The 24369-nt window shown below is 31.5% G+C and overlaps 1 protein-coding gene across 1 annotated transcript in view; it reads right to left on the reverse strand.

The window, feature by feature from the left end:
- Positions 1-1034: 1034 nt before the first annotated feature.
- LOC134722762 (uncharacterized) overlaps positions 1035-24369 on the reverse strand; it is a 127645-nt gene continuing 104310 nt past the window's right edge. The window contains exon 9 of the mRNA XM_063586388.1: positions 1035-1507. Within this exon, the coding sequence (XP_063442458.1) occupies positions 1035-1507 (473 nt within the window). The remainder of the gene's footprint in view (positions 1508-24369) is intronic.

Below are 24369 nucleotides of genomic sequence, written 5' to 3' on the forward strand. Positions count from 1 at the left end.
CATAAATCTAAAACAAACTGACAACGCCATGGCTAAAAATAAAAAAAAAGACAAACAGAAAAACAATAGTACACATGACACAACATAGAAAACTAAAGAATAAACAACACGAACAAGATGTGTTTTGTCGTACAAAGCGGTGTTTTGATGAGATGCAAAGATATGATTGGTAGTGTCATCGAATACATTTTTAATCAAGATAGCCTTTTGAAAATTGTGGCTAGGTTTAATTTTTTTTTTTTAATGTTTTAAATTGACTATAAAAGGCAATAACTTCATAAGGGGTCAACTGACAATTGCTTATTGCGAAACACAATGCTGTCGAATGTTTAGTGTTTTGTCAGTAAAGGTAATGAAAGAGATAAATGTGCGATGATTCTGGTTTCTCTAAATAATGATGTTTATTTGTATTTACAAAAGTTCAGGACAAATGGTGTGTAACAGTTCTGTCATCCAAACATTTTGGGAAATGATAAATAATTGTCGAGTTTTTATGCCGCGTTTTTATGCCCCATTATTATGCCCCGTTTATGGGCATTTTTTTCTGGTCTGTGCTTCCGTTCGTCCGTCCTTATGTTCGTCCGTCCGTTTGTTCGTCCGTCTATTCGTCCGTTCGTCTGTCCCGCTTCAGGTTAAAGTTTTGCTCGAGGTAGTTTTTGATAACGTTTAAGTCCAATCAACATGACACTTGGTACCCATGTTCCTTATGATATGATCTTTCTTATTTCAATGCCAAATTAGAGATTTCCCCTCATTTTAACGGACCACTGAACATAGAAAATGTTAGTATAAAAAAAGAAGATGTGGTATGATTGTCAATGAGACAACTATCCACAAAAGACCAAGATGACACAAACATGAACAACTATAGGTCACCGTACGGCCTTCAACAATTGTATTTACCTTTATTAAAAAATATTTTCATTTCGTTAATTCATATAATGTTTTGATAAATTTTATCCCATTGATGAAATAACTGACCGAACATAGGTCGAAGGAAAAAGAATACCGAAAGAATGAATGTGACTACATCTTTATGCACAAAAAAATAGAAAAGGACGATATATATGTAGGGACCATATTCCAGTCGAACCCCATCCCGTACAAATTCCAATATTTCTGATTGTGTATGGGTTTGTGGTATCAGTCCATTCCATGAGTTTCTTTCCCGATTCGTCTCCTACTATAATACGTACATTGCTCCATTTAATGGTAAATGTTCTAAATTCATTTGAATTGAACACTCGTCCACGATGCACTGCCAATTGACTAGCACCCTGTTTCCTGTCACGGATGACCGACTGTGTGTTACCCCAACCACCCAATACTATCTCATAAAGAGGATCGCTTGGATTATTTGAAGACATCAAAGCAACGTGTGCATCGTTGTTGGCTTTTACTGTAAACCTAATACTTTGTCGAACTGGATTTCCCATAACAATGCCATTGTCTGTCAGGGGTATGTATTCATAAAGGTTCGGGGTTTTTATAATTGGTACCTGACAATCTGTAAATATAACATGGCAATTTAAATTTATCAAAGTAGAAGTTATGGATAGTATGCGTAGTTTTGAATTAGAAGAACTAGAAATTATTAAATAAATTTGCATAATTTAAAGTATACAGTGACAAAACGAAATTTCTTCAGCATGACAATCAATGTTATAACTCAATGTATAGAAATATCATAAATATTTTTTACTTTATTACATATTTAAAGTAAATAATCTATATTTTTTACAGTATAATGTCAGCATTAAATTTATGTGAATTCCTTATGTTTCAAAAATGGTGTTAAGCGGTCTAATACGAAAAATTTATCACATGCAACAATTTTATCACTTGGCTTTACGTATTGTTATCTATTTGCATGGCATTCCTCCGATATTCGACAAATTTCACAAAAAACACTTGAATAGTACGATTTCAGTGTAAAATATTAAAACTAAAAAAGGGTGAAAACAATTATTATGATACAATAATAACGTTATTCCGATTGGCTTACTGCACATCACGTGTTATTCCTCAAGCAATTATATCACCCAATTAAACTTCTCAATCATGATAACACGAGGTCCCACAATAAAGTCCACAGGAGATTTAAATACAAAAAATATAAAATTCGTGTTTTCATTATCCTAGCTCTAAAAAATTTAATTATAAGTATTGAATGCTTCTTTTTATAACTTCATATGCTAGTAAAAGCGTTGACCCTGCACATATTTTTATTATGAAGCGCTTCCGCGCTTCATACAAAATGTACCTCGGTCAACGATTTTACACTCCAATGAAGTTATAAAAAGAAGCATTCAATTCTTAATATAAGATCAATGTCAGAAAAATATCAACTTTTTTGTATGAGACTGAGTAACTGAGTGAGGGTGTGGTTTTACGAAGCCCTTTGGTAGTTCTGTGCCGATAACAAAAACAAATATATTTTATGGCATTGACCTATTATTGGTTTTATACTGCAACTTACATGAATACATTAATAATAATTCAAATTGTAACACAAATTTCAAATTTATTTTCACCCCTTAATGAACCCCTGATTGTGGAAACAATGTTCCATGATGAAATTGGCATTGCACAAAATAAAGCTGAGTAATTATATTAAGAATTAAAACAACTACAATGTAATTGCAATACAAAAAGTATCATGTAAAATACAAAACAATTAAAAAAATAATGATACAATAAAAACAATTTCAAAAGTTTCCAGCTTAATTTAGAAAGTTACTTTACAAAACATTAATGTTAACTTCTCCAAACAGTGTTTTTTTATGTTTTGTTCATTTTTTTTTACCTTCAAAATAAAAAAAAAATGTATCATGCTGCTCTGTTTGTATTCTGTTGCGTGCGGCATATGCTCAAAAGATTTCATATCGGATGTACTACAGTTGACGTCCGTAGACTTTTCACTTTTTAAATTTCTACGTGAGAACCACTAAAGGCTCAACACATTAAACTGTTATTTTTCTCCATTGTTGAAGCATTCGGAAAATGATCAGAACATATCATTGTTCGTATCAAATGTATAATTAGCCATCGTGACTTCGGATCTTGGCCTAATATTGAACCATGGGCTGATAATACATCTGATATGAAAATGCCATGTAATAATCTGATTTTATCGCCAAATCAATTGTACAGTACAATAGTTTTATTCGATTTAAATTTATTATAGTAACAAGGTTAAATGTCAGTCAATATGATATAAACGCATCATATTTCAATACTTTTATAAACCTTTGTGCATCTCAATAACTGCAACTAACAAATGTAACCTTGCGACGCCGAGTTAAATACTTGTTATTTTAGCCCTTGCTCTGGCAAAATAATCACGAATATAATGCCTACCCATGTTAAAACTACAATAAAGTATAGCTGGCATCAATTATTTCTTAAATATCATGAAAAGAGAATATAAATGTCTCAGAATTGACATGGATGAGGTATTGAAAAAGCAAGGTCATATAACACTTTTCTTGATTACATAACAACTTCTACTTAAAGTACGTGATCTAACATCGATATGGACTTCAATTAGATACGTTGTGTAATCAAACAGAAAAAAATAATGAAGAAAAAAGTTTCCAATAACATAAGAGGATACAATAATTCTAATATCAGCAAAATATATATTAATACGTATTTCCCTATATTTTATAAGTTATAAATTTTAAATATATGTAATGTTTTCATGTCTTTCAAATTCATATGGCATTACATCATTATATAAGATGTGGTATGATTGCTAATGAAACATCTTTCCACAAGAGACCAAAAGGCATTCATTACGTTTTGAAATATCGATATACAAAATAGCGATCATATATTTCTATATTAATTACCTATTTGTGCAAACTGATGGAATCTAATATAATCACTATTTTGAACATTTTTAGATTAAACAAATATTTCATATTTATGAAAACATAGTATTGTCACATTAAAAAGCCATGTAATCGTGTTTTATTTTGAAATTATTAATTAGGTGCTCGATATACACTTCGCCATGAAACATTAACATTAGCAGATGCTCAAAAAAATCCAATGCATATTTTTCATTGTATGCTTTTTTTAAAATCTGCATAACAACCTTTGGCTTTTACTAATCTGAAATACGTCAAGTATAAAGTCAGATCATTTTATTTATATTATATTGTATATTTATTATCTTTTCAATGTGTTTAAAGAAATGGTGCAGATCAAAATTTCAATGATGCATATATTGCAATGTGTTGTACCTTCTAAACCAAAAAACGTTTGTCAGCCAATGAATTGTACCTACCGAAACAAATAATTTTCGAAACAAATAACGTTTGTCGGCTAATGTAAATTACCTTCTGAAACACATAACTTTTGTCGGCCAATGTATTGTACCAACAGAAACAAATAACTTTTGTCTGCCAATGTATTGTACATACCGAAACAAATAACTTTTGTCGGCCAATGTATTGTACCTTCTGAAACAAATAACTTTTGTCGGCCAATGTTTTGTACCTACTGAAACAAATAACTTTTTTCGGCCAATGTATTGTACCTACTGAAACAAATAACTTTTGTCGGCCAATGTATTGTACCTACTGAAACAAATAACTTATGTCAACAAATGCATTGTACATACTGAAACAAATAACTTTTGTCGGCAAATGTATTGTACCTACCGAAACAAATAACTTTTGTCGGCCAATGTATTGTACCTTCCGAAACAAATAACTTTTGTCGGCCAATGTATTGTACCTTCCGACACAAATAACTTTTGTCGGCCAATGTTTTGTACGTACTGAAACAAATAGCGTTTGTCAGCCAATGTATAGTACCTACTGAAACACATAGCGTTTGTCAGCCAATTTATTATACCTTCTGAATCATGCTTGAAACTAAATCGACAGTTTACACTCAATAAAAAAGAGTAAAGACACTACTAGTGTAGTTGTGGAATAAAACGAAATATTAAGTATAATTAGCAATCTAGGTAAGTGTTTAACTACAGTAAATACCCACGTGATTCCCGAGCAGTCGGTCCTGACTTCTTTCGTTTTAATCATTTAAATATTTTATTTTATCTTATCACACTGAATATGATTGTGGGAGACACAATTATAACATATATCCATATATTGTTAAACAAGACAAATGAAAAAAAAAATGAGTATAATAAATTGTAGATGAAACAATAATATTCAAATAGTAATAAAGGCAGAAAAAAGAGTGAAACATTTTGCTACTAAAAGCGAAGCCAGCGCCGCGTTCTATATTGTATCTGCTACGTAGTGCTACGAACATTTTGACTATTGAACTTGTAGCTATAGACTAGCTGCTACATAGATATTGATAGCAGCTACGTAGCTGCTACGATATTAAACTCAACCCAGGATAAAAAAAAGTCAAACAGATATCGGTACCTTATTTTGTATGTATGTACTTATTACTTCTCATGTATATGTTGAAAGAATTAAAAAAAAAACAATATTAAGTAATAACTATATCCTGAATGTTCATTTCTACTACTTCATTACCAATTATTTCACTCTTCGGTTGCTCTTTTGAAAATGCCAGTCGTCTTTCCAAATGTATTGTTTTGCTACTAAAAGCCAGACCAGGATAAAAAGTCATATATACAGATTTCGGTACCTTGGTCTATGGGCGTGAACCGAATGTATATACATTTTACTACACATGTATGACATGAATCGGTTGAAATAAAATAATAATAATAATAAGTTTAAACTATATCCTGAATGTTCATGTCTTCTACCTCATTGCCAATGATTTCACTTTTGGTTTAACTTTTGAAACTGTCAGTCTCCCTTCTGAGTGCATTGTTTTGATAAAAACAACAATGTTGATAATATCCATCATAGAAGAAATGAAGAAAAATGAAAAGGCCATCAGTGCCATAAAAAATCCTGATGATAAATTATCTTCGTCTGGATAAAAGGCTTTTGGTTCATATATAGAAAGTTGGATCAAGCATAGAACGGTAATGTGTTGAATATTTGTTCATTGCAAATGTCAAACAAAATCCTGCAAGATAAAATTCGAGACAAATAACATTGACATAATCTTAGTTTTTCTAAAAGTATAAACTATAGTTAACCTTTAATTCTGAATAACTTTTTTGTTTTGGGTTTAGGTTGCATGTTTTAGTTTTCTATATTATGTTTTTGAATTTTCGTCTATCTTCTGTGTTTTACCATGACATTGTCACTTTGTTTTTTGACTTCTTGATATCTTTCGTCTTTTTTATTAAACCTTTGTTTACAGTTTATTAGTGGTTTTCGTATGTTTAATTTTACGATATCCCTACTTGCCAAAGTACTTGTGATCACCCACGATTTTGTTAGGTTTGGTTGCATTTTTTAGTTTTCTATATTATGTGTTGTTTACTTTTGTCATTGCACTATCGACTTAGGTGTTTACATGTCTTCTTGATATTTTTCGCCTCTCTTTTTGTAATCTTTGTTGAAAATTCGATATTGTTTTTCGTATAAATCTTTTTTTCATTGAATTGTCCCAAAATTATGTCATTGATGTAAAACACCGGAGTTAAATTTTGGGATAGAATTAATATAATAAGAAAACTAACAGAACAATAACTGGGTTCTAAATATATAAAATTGATAAGAAGACAAGAAATATCCTATCAAGATAATCGACCATTCTATATAAACAGTTTTGCAATATGTTACCTGCAATAGTTGCCAAAAGAGAAGAGATTATCCAGCAGAATATGACAAACATATCTTTTTTCTTCAAAACGGACATTAAAACCGCCCCTACAAGGACAGCAAATGAACCTGTCCCAGTTCCAATAGATGTCAAAACCATTGTTCGAGGCAGTCGACGCCATTCATCTAAATATAAACGGAAAAGCACAAACAGTCAATACGATATCTCATAATAATTTGACATCGCAATATAATGTAGTAAGACTGTATCAATTAGTTTTGGAAAAAAAAATAAAAATCATGGGATTTTCAATTTAATTAAACATTACTGCTATATTATTCCTAATAATATATTTCCATGTAGATTTTATCATCATTTCTATGAATGTTAAAAGAAATGTTCTGTACCTACCCCGAAAATTGATCAACCGGTAAGCTTAGTTTAAACATATTTATTTATAGTGGATTGGGAAACAAGTTTTCCAACTTATATTAATCCCTTTCCACTTTGCGGGTGCGAGTGCTGCCTTGTAGCGGCATTAGCCTACTCTTTTTCGAAATCTACAAGGGTGTCTTTAACGTGCAAGAGATGTGGCTCTCTCTTAACACGGGCCAGCCATTTATCGTTCCCGTCCGACGGACTATCATCGTTTCCTCAAGACCATACTCGCAAATGGTGTCAAGGGAGAGCCGAAAATTGAGTTCCTGAAATTTCATCCCAAACGGGAATCGAACCAGGAACCTTTGTGTTAGTAGTCCGATGCACTAACCACTACACCACGGCTCTCATAAGCTTGAGAGTAGACTGTATCCCCATTTCCTTTATAAGCATCGTATCTACCCCAGAGTGTTTGATAAGCATATAATTTGTACGTTTTACCGCCTGTCCCATAGTCTGTACCGCTGTCATACAAATTCCACTTTACTGATTTAGAATATGACCCACCAGACAATATAATCGCCAGTAATAGAAACAAGATTGAAACCAACATTAAAACATTTGCAAAAATTAAAATTTTTAGTATCCTTTTAAATTTCTTAAAATTTGTACAACACATCTTCAGTCTATTCTGAGTCAGAAAAAGTAAAGTTCTGTTGGACTAATACACTAACACTATAATTTGTGTAATCCCCGTAAATCCCTTTATTTTGTGAATGACGCTTGATTTGTTATATTAAAAACAAAATGAATTTAATAAGACACGATATATTTTATATTTTTGTGAAACGTGCATCACATAGCTCCAAAGCGGTGGAAAATTATTGTTTGTTATTATATATGACAAACTGTCAAAAAATATGAGCAAACAATAAATTACTTTAAGCAGTTGATGTAATATGATTGGTAAACATAATTTTGAAGTGTTTAGTTTCATACCTTGGTTTCCTGGCGATGAAAGTATACTTTTCAAATCTATTCTTCTTCTTTTATTTTTAACGATACAAATTTATAAATAGAACTATATGGATTTAAGTCAAATCTGATGGATTATGGACCTACACGTTGCTTTACACTTGAACGGATATTTTTTCGCGACGTCAAACTTTAACATATTTGAATAATTGCGCAATGTTGGACCGATTTTTTTTTACCATAAACTTGAATACAAGTACATGGACTCTTTTTTTTAAGACATTATAATTGTGAAATTATGTAAACCTATGTGTATAAACAAATCATAGATGCATTTATTATTAATGTAATATATAACTATACAGAAGATTACCGATTTTTTCGAACAACAAAAAAATGTTAAAAAATATTTGCAATGAATTCTTTCATTTAATTGGACTTATGTAGAGAATATATGACAAATGCCTTTACAACAATCCGGTTAAGTTTATACTTTAAACAAAAATGGAATATCTTACCAAAGGATATTATATTTCCTAAATCGATTTTTTTAATAAATGTATAAAAACACTTTCTTTTCTAGCTAACGAAAATAGTGTTCTCCATTATCATGCAAATTTCAAAGAGAATAAAAAGATAGGCCCTCAATTAATGGCTGTCGTCTTTTTTCTAATACACACTTCGTTTTGAGTTGAGTCACATTTATTTCGCAGGGGTTTAACATAAAATTTTACTCTTTTTTCAATGACTGGAATTTATCTAGAAAAATCCTATTTTACTTTCCTTGTTTTGTTAATATAGTATAAGATGGTAAGACTACTAATCTTCATGTTTAGAACTAAAAAAAACACAGTTGATCAATACAGATTTGCGCCTAGTCAGGAGCTTCTGGCCTTTGGTAGTCTTGTATTTTTTTTATTTTAGTTTCTTGTGTACAATTAAGAGTTTAGTATGGCGTTCATTATCACCGAACTAGTATATATATTTGTTTAGGTGCCAGCTGAAGGATGCCTCCAGGTGCGGGAATTCTCGCTGCATTGAATACCTGTTGGTGACCTTCTGCTGTTGTCTGCTCTATGGTCGGGTTGTTGTCTTTTTGATACATTCCCCATTTCCATTCTCAATTTAAAAAAACTTAATATGAAGAAAATTTTCAAAATTATCCTGAATGCTCTTCCATTTTGTACACAATTAGGTTTTTTTAACTATTTTTATTCGAGCGTCGCTCATGAGTTTTATGGAAAACGAAATGTTCGACTGGCAAAAAAACCCATTAAACTTAATATCTATGTTTAGTTTATATACATAGAAAGAAAAAAAGAGTGTTTTGTAATTTAGCATTCTTAACAACTTACATGTACAATAAAAAAAAACACACTGAGATTATGTTGTCGCATTTAACATACAAAAACAGTCCGAAGATGACCGTTTCTTTCGAAATCTATTTAATATTCTTTGACAGATTTTATCATTTTGATAAATTGAAGGATGTCATACATGTATAACACCTGTAGATTTCTAATAGAAAAATGTGGCCGCATTTTAATTTTCTAAAATAATTATATTGCAATGCGAGTCATTTATCGTCGGGTGTGTGATGAGATAGACATGTCAAAATTACTTTTTGAGATATTTTCATTTATATTGTGTGAGGTATCGAATAAATATACATTTGTCAAAGCTTCCGATGCATATTTTATTCCTGCACGTTAATTTAGTTAGTTACTGCTACTTGTTAAGGCGGAACATATTAATAATATTTATTAAAATATGAAAACATAAAAATGTATTTGTGAGTATGTTTTGGTTCCTTTTTTTTAATAAATAAAAGATATATTTATAAACGATTATAAAAAGTATCAATATATATCAATTATAGCGGAGGAAACATAGATATACTACACGGAGCTATGTATTAACATTTTAATATATGTCACTTTCGAGCATTCCTTTATATGGTGTAATTTATTATTGAACTTATTTGTCTGCAGTTGCCTAAGTAGCAATTTATTGATATATGCGCTTTCCTGTCTTTTGCCATGCATCTTTTTTGAAAATACACGCATGATATACATTTACAGTAACAAGATTGATTTATATAAAACTAGAAAAACATCATCATAAAACTAAGTGTTATATCTCTTTAAAATTTAAAAAAAATTAACTAGATCGATGTCTTTTCTTATGGATCCTTCCTCACCGAGTGTATCACCAGCCAAGTAGTCAGTTTTTTTCGCGTTGAATTGAATAATCATTTATATGATTATAATTTTAGATTAACTGTCTACGGACACTTTGAATTTCTTTTAAAAATAAGGATGGTTTACTCTAGAAACTATGAAGGTTTTACTATGTTTTGAAAGAAATCTTATCCTATAATTGAAAGTTCATATGCGATACAATTTTTTCAAAGGTCAAAATATAGGGCTGTGCGGCATATCATCAACATGTATATGCCCTGAACTTTTCAGAGTTTAAACTAACACAAATGTTCTTAACTGCCCCTACCTCGAATGAAGGGTTACCACATATTTTAATGTAAAGTATATGCACATGTATATATACTGGTAACATTCCCAATTTATGTCTCTCTGAGATGGAACACAGAGAGCATAACTGGGAACCAGTATGTTAACACAATTATTTTTCTAGGAATATTCTAAATCTCCCAAAAAAGAGGCGTGGTTTGAGAAACAGCTGTGTTTACAAAGTGCAACCTATAGATGAACACACATTTATTCCAATAGAAAACTCTTAAATCAATTTTTCTTACATTAAGACTCATTAATCAGAGGGTTGGGATCCCGCTAACATGTTTAACCCCGCCACATTATTTATGTATGTGCCTGTCCCAAGTCAGGAGCCTGTAATTTAGTGGTTGTCGTTTGTTAATGTGTTACATATTTGTTTTTCGTTCATTTTTTTACATAAATAAGGCCGTCAGTTTTCTCGTTTGAATTGTTTTACATTGTCTTATCGGGGCCTTTTATAGCTGACTATGCGGTATGGGCTTTGCTCATTGTTGAAGGCCGTACGGTGACCTTTAGTTGTTAATATTCGTGTCAATTTGGTCTTTTGTGGATAGTTGTCTCATTGGCAATCATACCACATCTTCTTTTTATATCATTTATCAGAATTACAGCCTTAAAGAAATCCATGTGTATACTCTTAGTCTCTTTTAATGAACATCTTTTACCCCCTCCCCTGTTTCAAATTTCAAAAGACTTTGAAAAAAAGACCTTAATAATTGCCAGATTACCCTATTTGCATATTTTCTGATATAAAATGCCTAGAACCTTTTAAAAACTGTTTTGGTAACATATTGAAAGCATAACAGAATACTATAAATGTTATGTCATTTATAGTATATTTGCAATATTGTATGTATGCAGATACCAATCTGAGATATAAATTCACTTAAAATGTTATAGAGATGACTGCTTGCTTCCGATTTTTGCATAACTTCCAAGCATAGTTATTGTTTTCTATTTCAAGAACTTAACAATTATAAACTTATAACATTTACAAGTTCAATTTTTTTATGACCCAGGGGTAAGCAATTTTCTATGTTTTTTTACCCAGGGCCTCACATTATTCTGCTGTTTCTAGCAATTTTGAACATTTAGTATATATTCAGGATAGAATACACTATTGTAAGGTCTGTTGAGATATTTTTGTATGTCTAGCTTGTATTTTTTATGCCGTGGTGACAAAAAACAGATTTATGTGGTACGGCTTACTTTTGTGTTATTAAAAGGAAACACACCCCATAAATGATATTCAGGAAGGATCGATGAGTTTCAATGACTGCGAAGAGTAAACATAAGCACGTACATATTTGCAAATATTATGAAGTAATTTTATATTCAGGATTTTAAGTAAGATATGCATACTATAAACTCTGAATTTATGCCGGGTCATCATACTTAAGGCCTAGGATTCTATCAATCTTCATGAAACATTTATAAAACTTTACATTTGAGTTAATTTCCTTCAAATCTGTGAGATGAAGCAAATTTGGTTAAATTCTGAATGTTCTCTCGTTTCACCCTATATACTGTCTTTGCCTAATTTCCATCAATATTTAACATGTTGAATGTAACAACATATCAATAATCTGAATACCAGAATCTATGACAAACGAGATTTCATTATAGAATTTATAAATAATTGGGTAATGTGACCGCCGGTTGTCTGCGATTTTTTTTAGATGGCGTTTAAAGTAACTTAAAAACGAAATTCTGATATATTTTACCGAGGACATACATTGTTTATTGCCGACTGAATGCAATTGAAGACACGTTTTAGTATATTTTATATTAAATTGAAGAATTTTTAGTAAAATCGTTGAACTTGAATTCAACTGACAGCCAATGCCCTTTCGGGAGCGTCTCGTACTTTTTTTTTAAAATTTATCGAAAGTACAAAGAATGATGAGAAAAAAATACATATATGTATTTAGTCCCTGATTCCAAAATGATGCAACGTGGTCTTGCATTATTCATTACAGGTGGTGAAGTTGGGTATTGTTTATCTTTCTTTTATGTTCCTCGTTAATTATCGTCGTGCAATTATCTATCTTTCTTAATTATCGGTGCAGGTGAGTTTTGTTTGATATGCATTTCGGACACACAGGATTTTTTTTTTTTTTAACGGGTGTTTTTACAGTGTTTTTACATTTGATTATTTTATAAATACCTTAGAGAAATAACGGATTCAGAGGAAACCAATGCAATTTTTGATATAAATGTTATTTCCAAGAAGCGTAATTCTTTCAATAGTATTTGGTCGGCACTGATTTTCGAAACATTCTGAGACGTTGATGATATAAATCTGTAACATACATTTGATAAAATCTGGCAAAATTTAAACGCGTGAGAGCGCTTACAATACAATTTTCCATATACTTGATAATTCCAATGATGAAATTTAAAACTGTTGACTGTCGCTATTTTCCAATACATTTTTATTTAAAACCTATTCCATTGGTTTTTACAATAGACCGGAATTGTACATAGGAAAACGCTAACAACGCAATTTTTCATTCAAATAAATAATGTTTCCAAGGGTCATAACTCTCTTCAACATTGTTGATTCCTGCTGAATAATGTTTCCAAGGGTCATAACTCTCTTCAACATTGTTGATTCCTGCTGCTTTTTTTTTTTTTTATCTTATCCGATAGTATAGGTTCCATAACAATCAAACACAAATTATGTATACATTTGTATAAGAGTGCTTGCTGGGAGAACTGTTAGCACAAGTGCCCTAATGATGCCATTTCTCATAACATTGATATTTTAAAGGCACATATATACCATCTGATTGGCATTAATTTTCAGAATTGTTCAACACAACGATCATATAAACATTTACTATCAATTTCATAAACATCTGGCAATGATTGTATACGTGAGAATGGACAGATGGACACATGCATTTTCGGTATGTCTATGTCCCCTGCAAAAGAGGGATGAAAGATACCAAAGGGACAGTCAAACTCATAAATCTAAACCAATATGACAACGCCATGACTTAAAATGAAAAAAAGACAAACAGACAAACACTAGTACACATGACACACCATAGAAAACTAACGAATAAACAACACAAACCCCACCAAAAACTAGGGGTGATCTCAGGTGCTCCGGACGGGTAAGCAGATCCTGGTCCACATGTTGCACCCGTCAACTCTTCATGCAGTATCAACACGACAAAAGATAAATGTGAAGGTGAGTAATGTGAGTTATTTTTTTTTATTACTGAATAATATAATAAAAAAAATGGAGATCGGAAATGGGGAATGAGTCAAAGTTACAACACAGCAAGGATCTAGTTCCATGAAAATGGACGTCACACCAAACCAAAAATATATATATAAATGAACTAAAATTAAAAAAATGTATATAAGATTTTCAAAGGCCAGAGGTTCCTGACTTAAGACAATCGCAAAAATGCGTAAGTTAAACATGTTTTGTGATAAATCAACCTTCCCTTATACATCTATAATAAATAAATACATATCAATACGCACAGTAATAGATATTAAAAATATATGATGTCTGAATGTGTCAAGAAAGCAACTGAGCAAAATGGCATAAAATCCTCCAACATTTTTTTTATTTGACCAAACCGGGTTATGCATTTTGAAATCTATGACCAAACCGGGTGGTAAGCACTGCCGAAACCGGCCAGTTCCATTCCGACATGACCCATTTCCTTCGTTCCATACACAGAAACACAAGTATTGTGATGCTCATAATGACTTACATTACTCAATTTGTCATTTGACATGCATTTTTACTTATTTCTTCGTTAGTAAAGAACTGTTGTAGAAAAACGTGTATATCACAATAGAAAATAGTTGTACATGTATATATATTCTTCGATATCATAAAAAAGATAAGAAAATAAGGAGAAACCTAGCTTTATATTGTCTATTAATGTTCCGTCATTGTGCCGGATGTTAGATACCATCGGGTCCGAACCAATTTTGCCGGTGTGGTTTAGACACAGTGGATTAGGGTCTAAATCATATGCTATTATATTATATTTAGTAGAATCTGTCAAGAATGTACTTAATCTTTAATTAATATAATGTACCTTAGTGTTATGATTTAAAGTAAGAAGAAAGTGCTATGTTTAAGAATGTACGTTAAATTGAGTTAGTGTATTGTTTTTTTATACATCTGTTTGAGTCATCAAGCTATCACGTTCAAAATGTGTCTTGTCTTGTGTTATGTTATAAGAATGTACTTATTGCTATGCAATAAGGATGTACTTAGTGCTATGCTATAAGAATGTACTTAATGCTATGCTATAAGAATGTACTTAGTGCTATGCTATAAGAATGTACTTAGTGCTATGCTATAAGAATGTATCTTCCAAAATCTTTAACGAAATAAGTAACAATACAATTTCTCATACATAAGATTGAGAAAGGATACAACATATGTGTCTGTATGGCTTAGGGTGAGCTTTCACAAACATCTGCCTGAGATCCCAAGCTTGTCTCAAATGCATCTGAATGAGTAAGGGTACAGCTTTGCAAACATATCAGAATATGGTTCCAGTCTAATCTACAGTTTATTGAGTAATTGTACAGCCTCTCATTCATCTGATTATGGTCTAAATGCTATGTTATCATAAGGTTTCTAATGGTATCTAACAAGAACGTACGTTTTATTGAGCAGGTTACAGTTTTTTATTCATCTAATTAGGTACTAAAGCTATAAAGTTCAGAATGTTTTTTATGTTATGTTATAAGAATGTACTTAGTGCTATGCTTTAAGAATATACTTAGTGATATGCTATAAGAATGTAGTAAATCCTCTGCTATAAGAATATACTTAGTTCTATGCTATAAGAATGTACTTGGTGCTATTTTATAAGAATGTATCTTGCAAAATCTTTAAGCATTAAGTAACAGTACACCTTCTCATACATAAGATTGAGAAAGGATACACCATATGTGTCAGTATGGCTTAGGGTGAAGCTTTCTTAAACATCTGCTTGGGATCCCAAGCTGGTATCAAATGCATTTGTATGAGTAAGGGCACAGCTTTGTATATCAAAATATGGTTCAAGTATAATGCACAGTTTATTTAGTAATTATACAATTCCTCATTCAACTGATTGAGGTCCAAATCCTATGTTATCATATTGTATTGTATTGTCAGTAGTATCTGACAAGATTGTACTTAATCTTATACTAATATAATGTACCTAGTGTTTTATTTTAAAGTCCGAACAAAGTGTTATGCTATAAGAATGTACGTTATATTGAGTTAGTGTATAGTGTTTTTTATACATCTGATTGAGTCCTCAAGCTATCACGTTCAAAACGTGTCTTGTGTTGTGTTATGTTATAAGAATGTACTTAGTGCTATGCCATAAGAATGTACTTTGTGCTATGCTATAAGAATGTACTTAGTGCTATGCTATATATAATAATGTACTTAGTGCTATGCTATAAGAATGTACTCAGTGCTATGCTATAAGAATGTACTTAGTGCTATGCTATAAGAATGTACTTAGTGCTATGCTATAAGAATATACTTAGTGCTATGCTATAAGAATGTACTTAGTGCTATGCTATAAGAATGTACTCAGTGCTATGCTATAAGAATGTACTTAGTGCTATGCTATAAGAATGTATCTTCCAAAATCTTTAACGAAATAAGTAACAATACAATTTCTCATACATAAGATTGAGAAAGGATACAACATATGTGTCTGTATGGCTTAGGGTGAGCTTTCACAAACATCTGCCTGAGATCCCAAGCTTGTCTCAAATGCATCTGAATGAGTAAGGGCACAGCTTTGCAAACATATCAGAATATGGTTCCAGTCTAATCTACATTTTATTGAGTAATTGTACAGCCTCTCATTCATCTGATTATGGTCTAAATGCTATGTTATCATAAGGTTTCTAATGGTATCTAACAAGAACGTACGTTTTATTGAGCAGATTACAGTTTTTTATTCATCTAATTAGGTACTAAAGCTATAAAGTTCAGAATGTTTTTTATGTTATGTTATAAGAATGTACTTAGTGCTATGCTTTAAGGATATACTTAGTGATATGCTATAAGAATGTAGTAAGTCCTCTGCTATAAGAATATACTTAGTTCTATGCTATAAGAATGTACTTGGTGCTATTTTATAAGAATGTATCTTGCAAAATATTTAAGCATTAAGTAACAGTACACCTACTCATACATAAGATTGAGAAAGGATACACCATATGTGTCAGTATGGCTTATTAGGGTGAAGCTTTCTTAAACATCTGCTTGGGATCCCAAGCTTGTATCAAATGCATTTGTATGAGTAAGGGCACAGCTTTGTATATCAAAATATGGTTCAAGTATAATGCACAGTTTATTTAGTAATTATACAATTCCTCATTCAACTGATTGAGGTCCAAATCCTATGTTATCATATTGTATTGTATTGTCAGTAGTATCTGACAAGATTGTACTTAATCTTATATTAATATAATGTACCTAGTGTTTTATTTTAAAGTCCGAACAAAGTGTTATGCTATAAGAATGTACGTTATATTGAGTAAGTGTATAGTGTTTTTTATACATCTGATTGAGTCCTCAAGCTATCACGTTCAAAACGTGTCTTGTGTTGTGTTATGTTATAAGAATGTACTTAGTGCTATGCTATAAGAATGTACTTAGTGCTATGCTATAAGAATGTACTTAGTGCTATGCTATAAGAATGTATCTTCCAAAATCTTTAACGAAATAAGTAACAATACAATTTCTCATACATAAGATTGAGAAAGGATACAACATATGTGTCTGTATGGCTTAGGGTGAGCTTTCACAAACATCTGCCTGAGATCCCAAGCTTGTCTCAAATGCATCTGAATGAGTAAGGGCACAGCTTTGCAAACATATCAGAATATGGTTCCAGTCTAATCTACAGTTTATTGAGTAATTGTACAGCTTCTCATTCATCTGATTATGGTCTAAATGCTATGTTATCATAAGGTTTCTAATGGTATCTAACAAGAACGTACGTTTTATTGAGCAGGTTACAGTTTTTTATTCATCTAATTAGGTACTAAAGCTATAAAGTTCAGAATGTTTTTTATGTTATGTTATAATAGTTATCAAAAGTACCAGGATTATAATTTTATACGCCAGACGCGCGTTTCGTCTACATAAGACTCATCAGTGACGCTCCGATCAAAATAGTTAAAAAGCCAAACAAATACAAAGTTGAAGAGCATTGAGGACCCAAAATTCCAAAAAGTTGTGCCAAATACGGCTAAGGTAATCTACTCCTGGGGTAAGAAAATCCTTAGTTTTTCGAAAAATTCAAAGTTTTGTAAACAGAAAATTTATATAAGAATGTACTTAGTGCTATGCTATAAGAATGTATCTTCCAAAATCTTTAACGAAATAAGTAACAATACAACTTCTCATACATAAGATTGAGAAAGGCTACAACATATGTGTCTGTATGGCTTAGGGTGAGCTTTCACAAACATCTGCCTGAGATCCCAAGCTTGTCTCAAATGCATCTGAATGAGTAAGGGCACAGCTTTGCAAACATATCAGAATATGGTTCCAGTCTAATCTACAGTTTATTGAGTAATTGTACAGCCTCTCATTCATCTGATTATGGTCTAAATGCTATGTTATCATAATGTTTCTAATGGTATCTAACAAGAACGTACGTTTTATTGAGCAGGTTATAGTTTTTTATTCATCTTATTAGGTACTAAAGCTATAAAGTTCAGAATGTTTTTTATGTTATGTTATAAGAATGTACTTAGTGCTATGCTTTAAGAATATACTTAGTGATATGCTATAAGAATGTAGTAAGTCCTCTGCTATAAGAATATACTTAGTTCTATGCTATAAGAATGTACTTGGTGCTATTTTATAAGAATGTATCTTGCAAAATCTTTAAAGCATTAAGTAACAGTACACCTTCTCATACATAAGATTGAGAAAGGATACACCATATGTGTCAGTATGGCTTAGGGTGAAGCTTTCTTAAACATCTGCTTGGGATCCCAAGCTTGTATCAAAAGCATCTGTTTGAGTAAGGGCACAGCTTTGTATATCAAAATATGGTTCAAGTATAATGCACAGTTTATTTAGTAATTATACAATTCCTCATTCATCTGATTGAGGTCCAAATCCTATGTTATCATATTGTATTGTATTGTCAGTAGTATCTGACAAGATTGTACTTAATTTTATTTTAATATGATGTACCTAGTGTTTTATTTTAAAGTCCGAACAAAGTGTTATGCTATAAAAATGTACGTTATATTGAGTAAGTGTATAGTGTTTTTATACATCTGATTGAGTCCTCGAGCTATCACGTTCAAAATGTGTCTTGTGTTGTGTTATGTTATAAGAATGTACTTAGTGCTATGCTGAAAGACTGTACTTAGTGCTATGATATAAGAATGTACTTAGTGCTATGCTATAAAAATGTACTTAGTGCTATGATATAAGAATGTACTTAGTGCTATGCTATAAGAATGTACTTAGTGCTATGCTATAAGAATGTACTTAGTGCTATGCTATAAGAATGTATCTTCCAAAATCTTTAAAGAAATAAGTAACAATACAACTTCTCATACATAAGATTGAGAAAGGCTACAACATATGTGTCTGTATGGCTTAGGGTGAGCTTTCACAAACATCTGCCTGAGATCCCAAGCTTGTCTCAAATGCATCTGAATGAGTAAGGGCACAGCTTTGCAAACATATCAGAATATGGTTCCAGTCTAATCTACATTTTATTGAGTAATTGTACAGCCTCTCATTCATCTGATTATGGTCTAAATGCTATGTTATCATAAGGTTTCTAATGGTATCTAACAAGAACGTACGTTTTATTGAGCAGATTACAGTTTTTTATTCATCTAATTAGGTACTAAAGCTATAAAGTTCAGAATGTTTTTTATGTTATGTTATAAGAATGTACTTAGTGCTATGCTTTAAGGATATACTTAGTGATATGCTATAAGAATGTAGTAAGTCCTCTGCTATAAGAATATACTTAGTTCTATGCTATAAGAATGTACTTGGTGCTATTTTATAAGAATGTATCTTGCAAAATATTTAAGCATTAAGTAACAGTACACCTACTCATACATAAGATTGAGAAAGGATACACCATATGTGTCAGTATGGCTTATTAGGGTGAAGCTTTCTTAAACATCTGCTTGGGATCCCAAGCTTGTATCAAATGCATTTGTATGAGTAAGGGCACAGCTTTGTATATCAAAATATGGTTCAAGTATAATGCACAGTTTATTTAGTAATTATACAATTCCTCATTCAACTGATTGAGGTCCAAATCCTATGTTATCATATTGTATTGTATTGTCAGTAGTATCTGACAAGATTGTACTTAATCTTATATTAATATAATGTACCTAGTGTTTTATTTTAAAGTCCGAACAAAGTGTTATGCTATAAGAATGTACGTTATATTGAGTAAGTGTATAGTGTTTTTTATACATCTGATTGAGTCCTCAAGCTATCACGTTCAAAACGTGTCTTGTGTTGTGTTATGTTATAAGAATGTACTTAGTGCTATGCTATAAGAATGTACTTAGTGCTATGCTATAAGAATGTACTTAGTGCTATGCTATAAGAATGTACTTAGTGCTATGCTATAAGAATGTACTTAGTGCTATGCTATAAGAATGTACTCAGTGCTATGCTATAAGAATGTACTTAGTGCTATGCTATAAGAATGTACTTAGTGCTATGCTATAAGAATGTATCTTCCAAAATCTTTAACGAAATAAGTAACAATACAATTTCTCATACATAAGATTGAGAAAGGATACAACATATGTGTCTGTATGGCTTAGGGTGAGCTTTCACAAACATCTGCCTGAGATCCCAAGCTTGTCTCAAATGCATCTGAATGAGTAAGGGCACAGCTTTGCAAACATATCAGAATATGGTTCCAGTCTAATCTACAGTTTATTGAGTAATTGTACAGCTTCTCATTCATCTGATTATGGTCTAAATGCTATGTTATCATAAGGTTTCTAATGGTATCTAACAAGAACGTACGTTTTATTGAGCAGGTTACAGTTTTTTATTCATCTAATTAGGTACTAAAGCTATAAAGTTCAGAATGTTTTTTATGTTATGTTATAATAGTTATCAAAAGTACCAGGATTATAATTTTATACGCCAGACGCGCGTTTCGTCTACATAAGACTCATCAGTGACGCTCCGATCAAAATAGTTAAAAAGCCAAACAAATACAAAGTTGAAGAGCATTGAGGACCCAAAATTCCAAAAAGTTGTGCCAAATACGGCTAAGGTAATCTACTCCTGGGGTAAGAAAATCCTAAGTTTTTCGAAAAATTCAAAGTTTTGTAAACAGAAAATTTATATAAGAATGTACTTAGTGCTATGCTATAAGAATGTATCTTCCAAAATCTTTAACGAAATAAGTAACAATACAACTTCTCATACATAAGATTGAGAAAGGCTACAACATATGTGTCTGTATGGCTTAGGGTGAGCTTTCACAAACATCTGCCTGAGATCCCAAGCTTGTCTCAAATGCATCTGAATGAGTAAGGGCACAGCTTTGCAAACATATCAGAATATGGTTCCAGTCTAATCTACAGTTTATTGAGTAATTGTACAGCCTCTCATTCATCTGATTATGGTCTAAATGCTATGTTATCATAATGTTTCTAATGGTATCTAACAAGAACGTAAGTTTTATTGAGCAGGTTATAGTTTTTTATTCATCTTATTAGGTACTAAAGCTATAAAGTTCAGAATGTTTTTTATGTTATGTTATAAGAATGTACTTAGTGCTATGCTTTAAGAATATACTTAGTGATATGCTATAAGAATGTAGTAAGTCCTCTGCTATAAGAATATACTTAGTTCTATGCTATAAGAATGTACTTGGTGCTATTTTATAAGAATGTATCTTGCAAAATCTTTAAAGCATTAAGTAACAGTACACCTTCTCATACATAAGATTGAGAAAGGATACACCATATGTGTCAGTATGGCTTAGGGTGAAGCTTTCTTAAACATCTGCTTGGGATCCCAAGCTTGTATCAAAAGCATCTGTTTGAGTAAGGGCACAGCTTTGTATATCAAAATATGGTTCAAGTATAATGCACAGTTTATTTAGTAATTATACAATTCCTCATTCATCTGATTGAGGTCCAAATCCTATGTTATCATATTGTATTGTATTGTCAGTAGTATCTGACAAGATTGTACTTAATTTTATTTTAATATAATGTACCTAGTGTTTTATTTTAAAGTCCGAACAAAGTGTTATGCTATAAAAATGTACGTTATATTGAGTAAGTGTATAGTGTTTTTATACATCTGATTGAGTCCTCGAGCTATCACGTTCAAAATGTGTCTTGTGTTGTGTTATGTTATAAGAATGTACTTAGTGCTATGCTGAAAGACTGTACTTAGTGCTATGATATAAGAATGTACTTAGTGCTATGCTATAAAAATGTACTTAGTGCTATGATATAAGAATGTACTTAGTGCTATGCTATAAGAATGTACTTAGTGCTATGCTATAAGAATGTACTTAGTGCTATGCTATAAGAATGTATCTTCCAAAATCTTTAAAGAAATAAGTAACAATACAACTTCTCATACATAAGATTGAGAAAGGCTACAACATATGTGTCTGTATGGCTTAGGGTGAGCTTTCACAAACATCTGCCTGAGATCCCAAGCTTGTCTCAAATGCATCTGAATGAGTAAGGGCACAGCTTTGCAAACATATCAGAATATGGTTCCAGTCTAATCTACAGTTTATTGAGTAATTGTACAGCCTCTCATTCATCTGATTATGGTCTAAATGCTATGTTATCATAAGGTTTCTAGTGGTATCTAACAAGAACGTACGTTTTAATGAGCATGTTACAGTTTTTTATTCATCAAATTAGGTACTTAAGCTATAAAGTTCAGAACGTGTCTTATATTATGTTATAAGAACGTGCTTAATTCTATGCTATAAGAATGTACTTAGTGCTATGCTATAAGAATATACTAAGTGATTTGCTAAAAGAATATACTTATTTCTATGCTATAAGAAGGTATCTTGCAAAATCTTTAGAGCAATAAGTAAACATACACCTTCTCATACACAAAATTGAGATTAATACACCATATATGTCAGTATAGCTTAGGTTGACGCTTTCTTAAACATCTACTTCAGATCTTAAGCTTGTATTAAATGCATCTGAATGAGTAAGGGCACAGCTTTGTATATCAAAATATGGTTCAAGTAAAATGAACAGTTTATTCAGTAATTTAACAATTCCTCATTCATCTGATTATGGTATAAATCATATGTTTATATATTGTATTCAGTAGTATCTGACAAGAATGAACTTAATCTTATGTTAATAAAATGTACCTAGTGTTATGTTTTAAAGTACGAACAAAGTGTAATGCTATAAGAATGTACGTTATATTGAGTAAGTGTATAGTTTTTTATACATCTGATTGAGTCCTCAAGCTATCACGTTCAAAATGTGTCTTGTCTTGTGTTATGTTATAAGAATGTATTTAGTGCTATGCTTTAAGAATGTTCTTAGTGCTATGCTTTAAGAAGGTTCTTAGTGCTATGCTATATGAATGTACTAAGTGCTTTTCTATAAGAATGTATCTTGCAATATCTTCAACGAAATCAGTAAGAATAGAACTAATCATACACAAGATTGAGAAAGGATACATATGTGTCTGCATGGCTTAGGGTGAAACTTTCTTAAACATCTGCTTAAGATCCAAAGCTTGTCTCAATTGCATCTGAATGAATAAGGGCACAGCTTAGCATATCAGAATGTGGTTCAAGTCTAATCTACAGTTTATTGAGTAAAAGTACAGATTTTCATTCATCTGATTAAGTTTTATATACAATGTTATTATATTGTATCTTGTGTTATCTAACGAAATGTACTAAATGTTATATTAATATAATACACATAGTGTTATGTGTTACGAAAGTATTTAGTGCTTCGCTAAAAGAATGTACATAATGTTGTGCTACAGAAGGAATACAGTTTTTCATACATGATTTGAGATCCCAAGATCACCTTAAATGCATCAGACTAAGTAAGGGCATAATTTTGTATATTAGAACATGGTTCCAGTTATATCTGTAAAATTTATTGAGTAAGTTCACAGTGTCTCAGACATAAGATTGAAAAAGGAGACATCATATGTGTCAGTATGGCTTAGGGTTAAGCTTCTCTAACATCTACTTGAAATCCTAAGCTTGTCTCAAATGCATTTGATTCAGTAAGGGCACAGCTTTGTATATCAGAACATGGTTCCAGTATTATCTGCATTTTTTTTAGTTAGGGCACTGCTTTGTATATCAGAACATGTTTCCAACATAATCTGCATTTTATTGAGTAAGGGCACTGCTTTGTATATCAGAACATGGTTCCAGTATTATCAGCATTTTATTGATTAAATTAACGGTACCAATTTTCTTGCACCAGATGCGCATTTCGACAATACATGTCTCTTCAGTGATGCTCGTGGCCAAAATATTTGAAATCCAAAGCTGATATAAAAGATGAAGAGCTAAAATCCTAAAGGTCCAAAAAGTATAGCCAAATCCGTGAAAGGAATCAGAGCTTTGCATGAGGGAGATATATTCCTTAGTTATTGAGTTAGGGCACTGCTTTGTATATCAGAACATGGTTCCAGTATTATCTGCATTTATTGAGTAAGTGCACAGCTTCTCATATGACTTAATAAATTTTGAATACTATGCTTTTAGAATGTATCTAATGGTATTTAATAAGAATGTACTTTGCGATAAGAATG

This window comes from Mytilus trossulus, chromosome 6, assembly GCF_036588685.1.
Source record: "Mytilus trossulus isolate FHL-02 chromosome 6, PNRI_Mtr1.1.1.hap1, whole genome shotgun sequence".
In the NCBI taxonomy this organism is placed as follows: Eukaryota; Metazoa; Mollusca; class Bivalvia; order Mytilida; family Mytilidae; genus Mytilus; species Mytilus trossulus.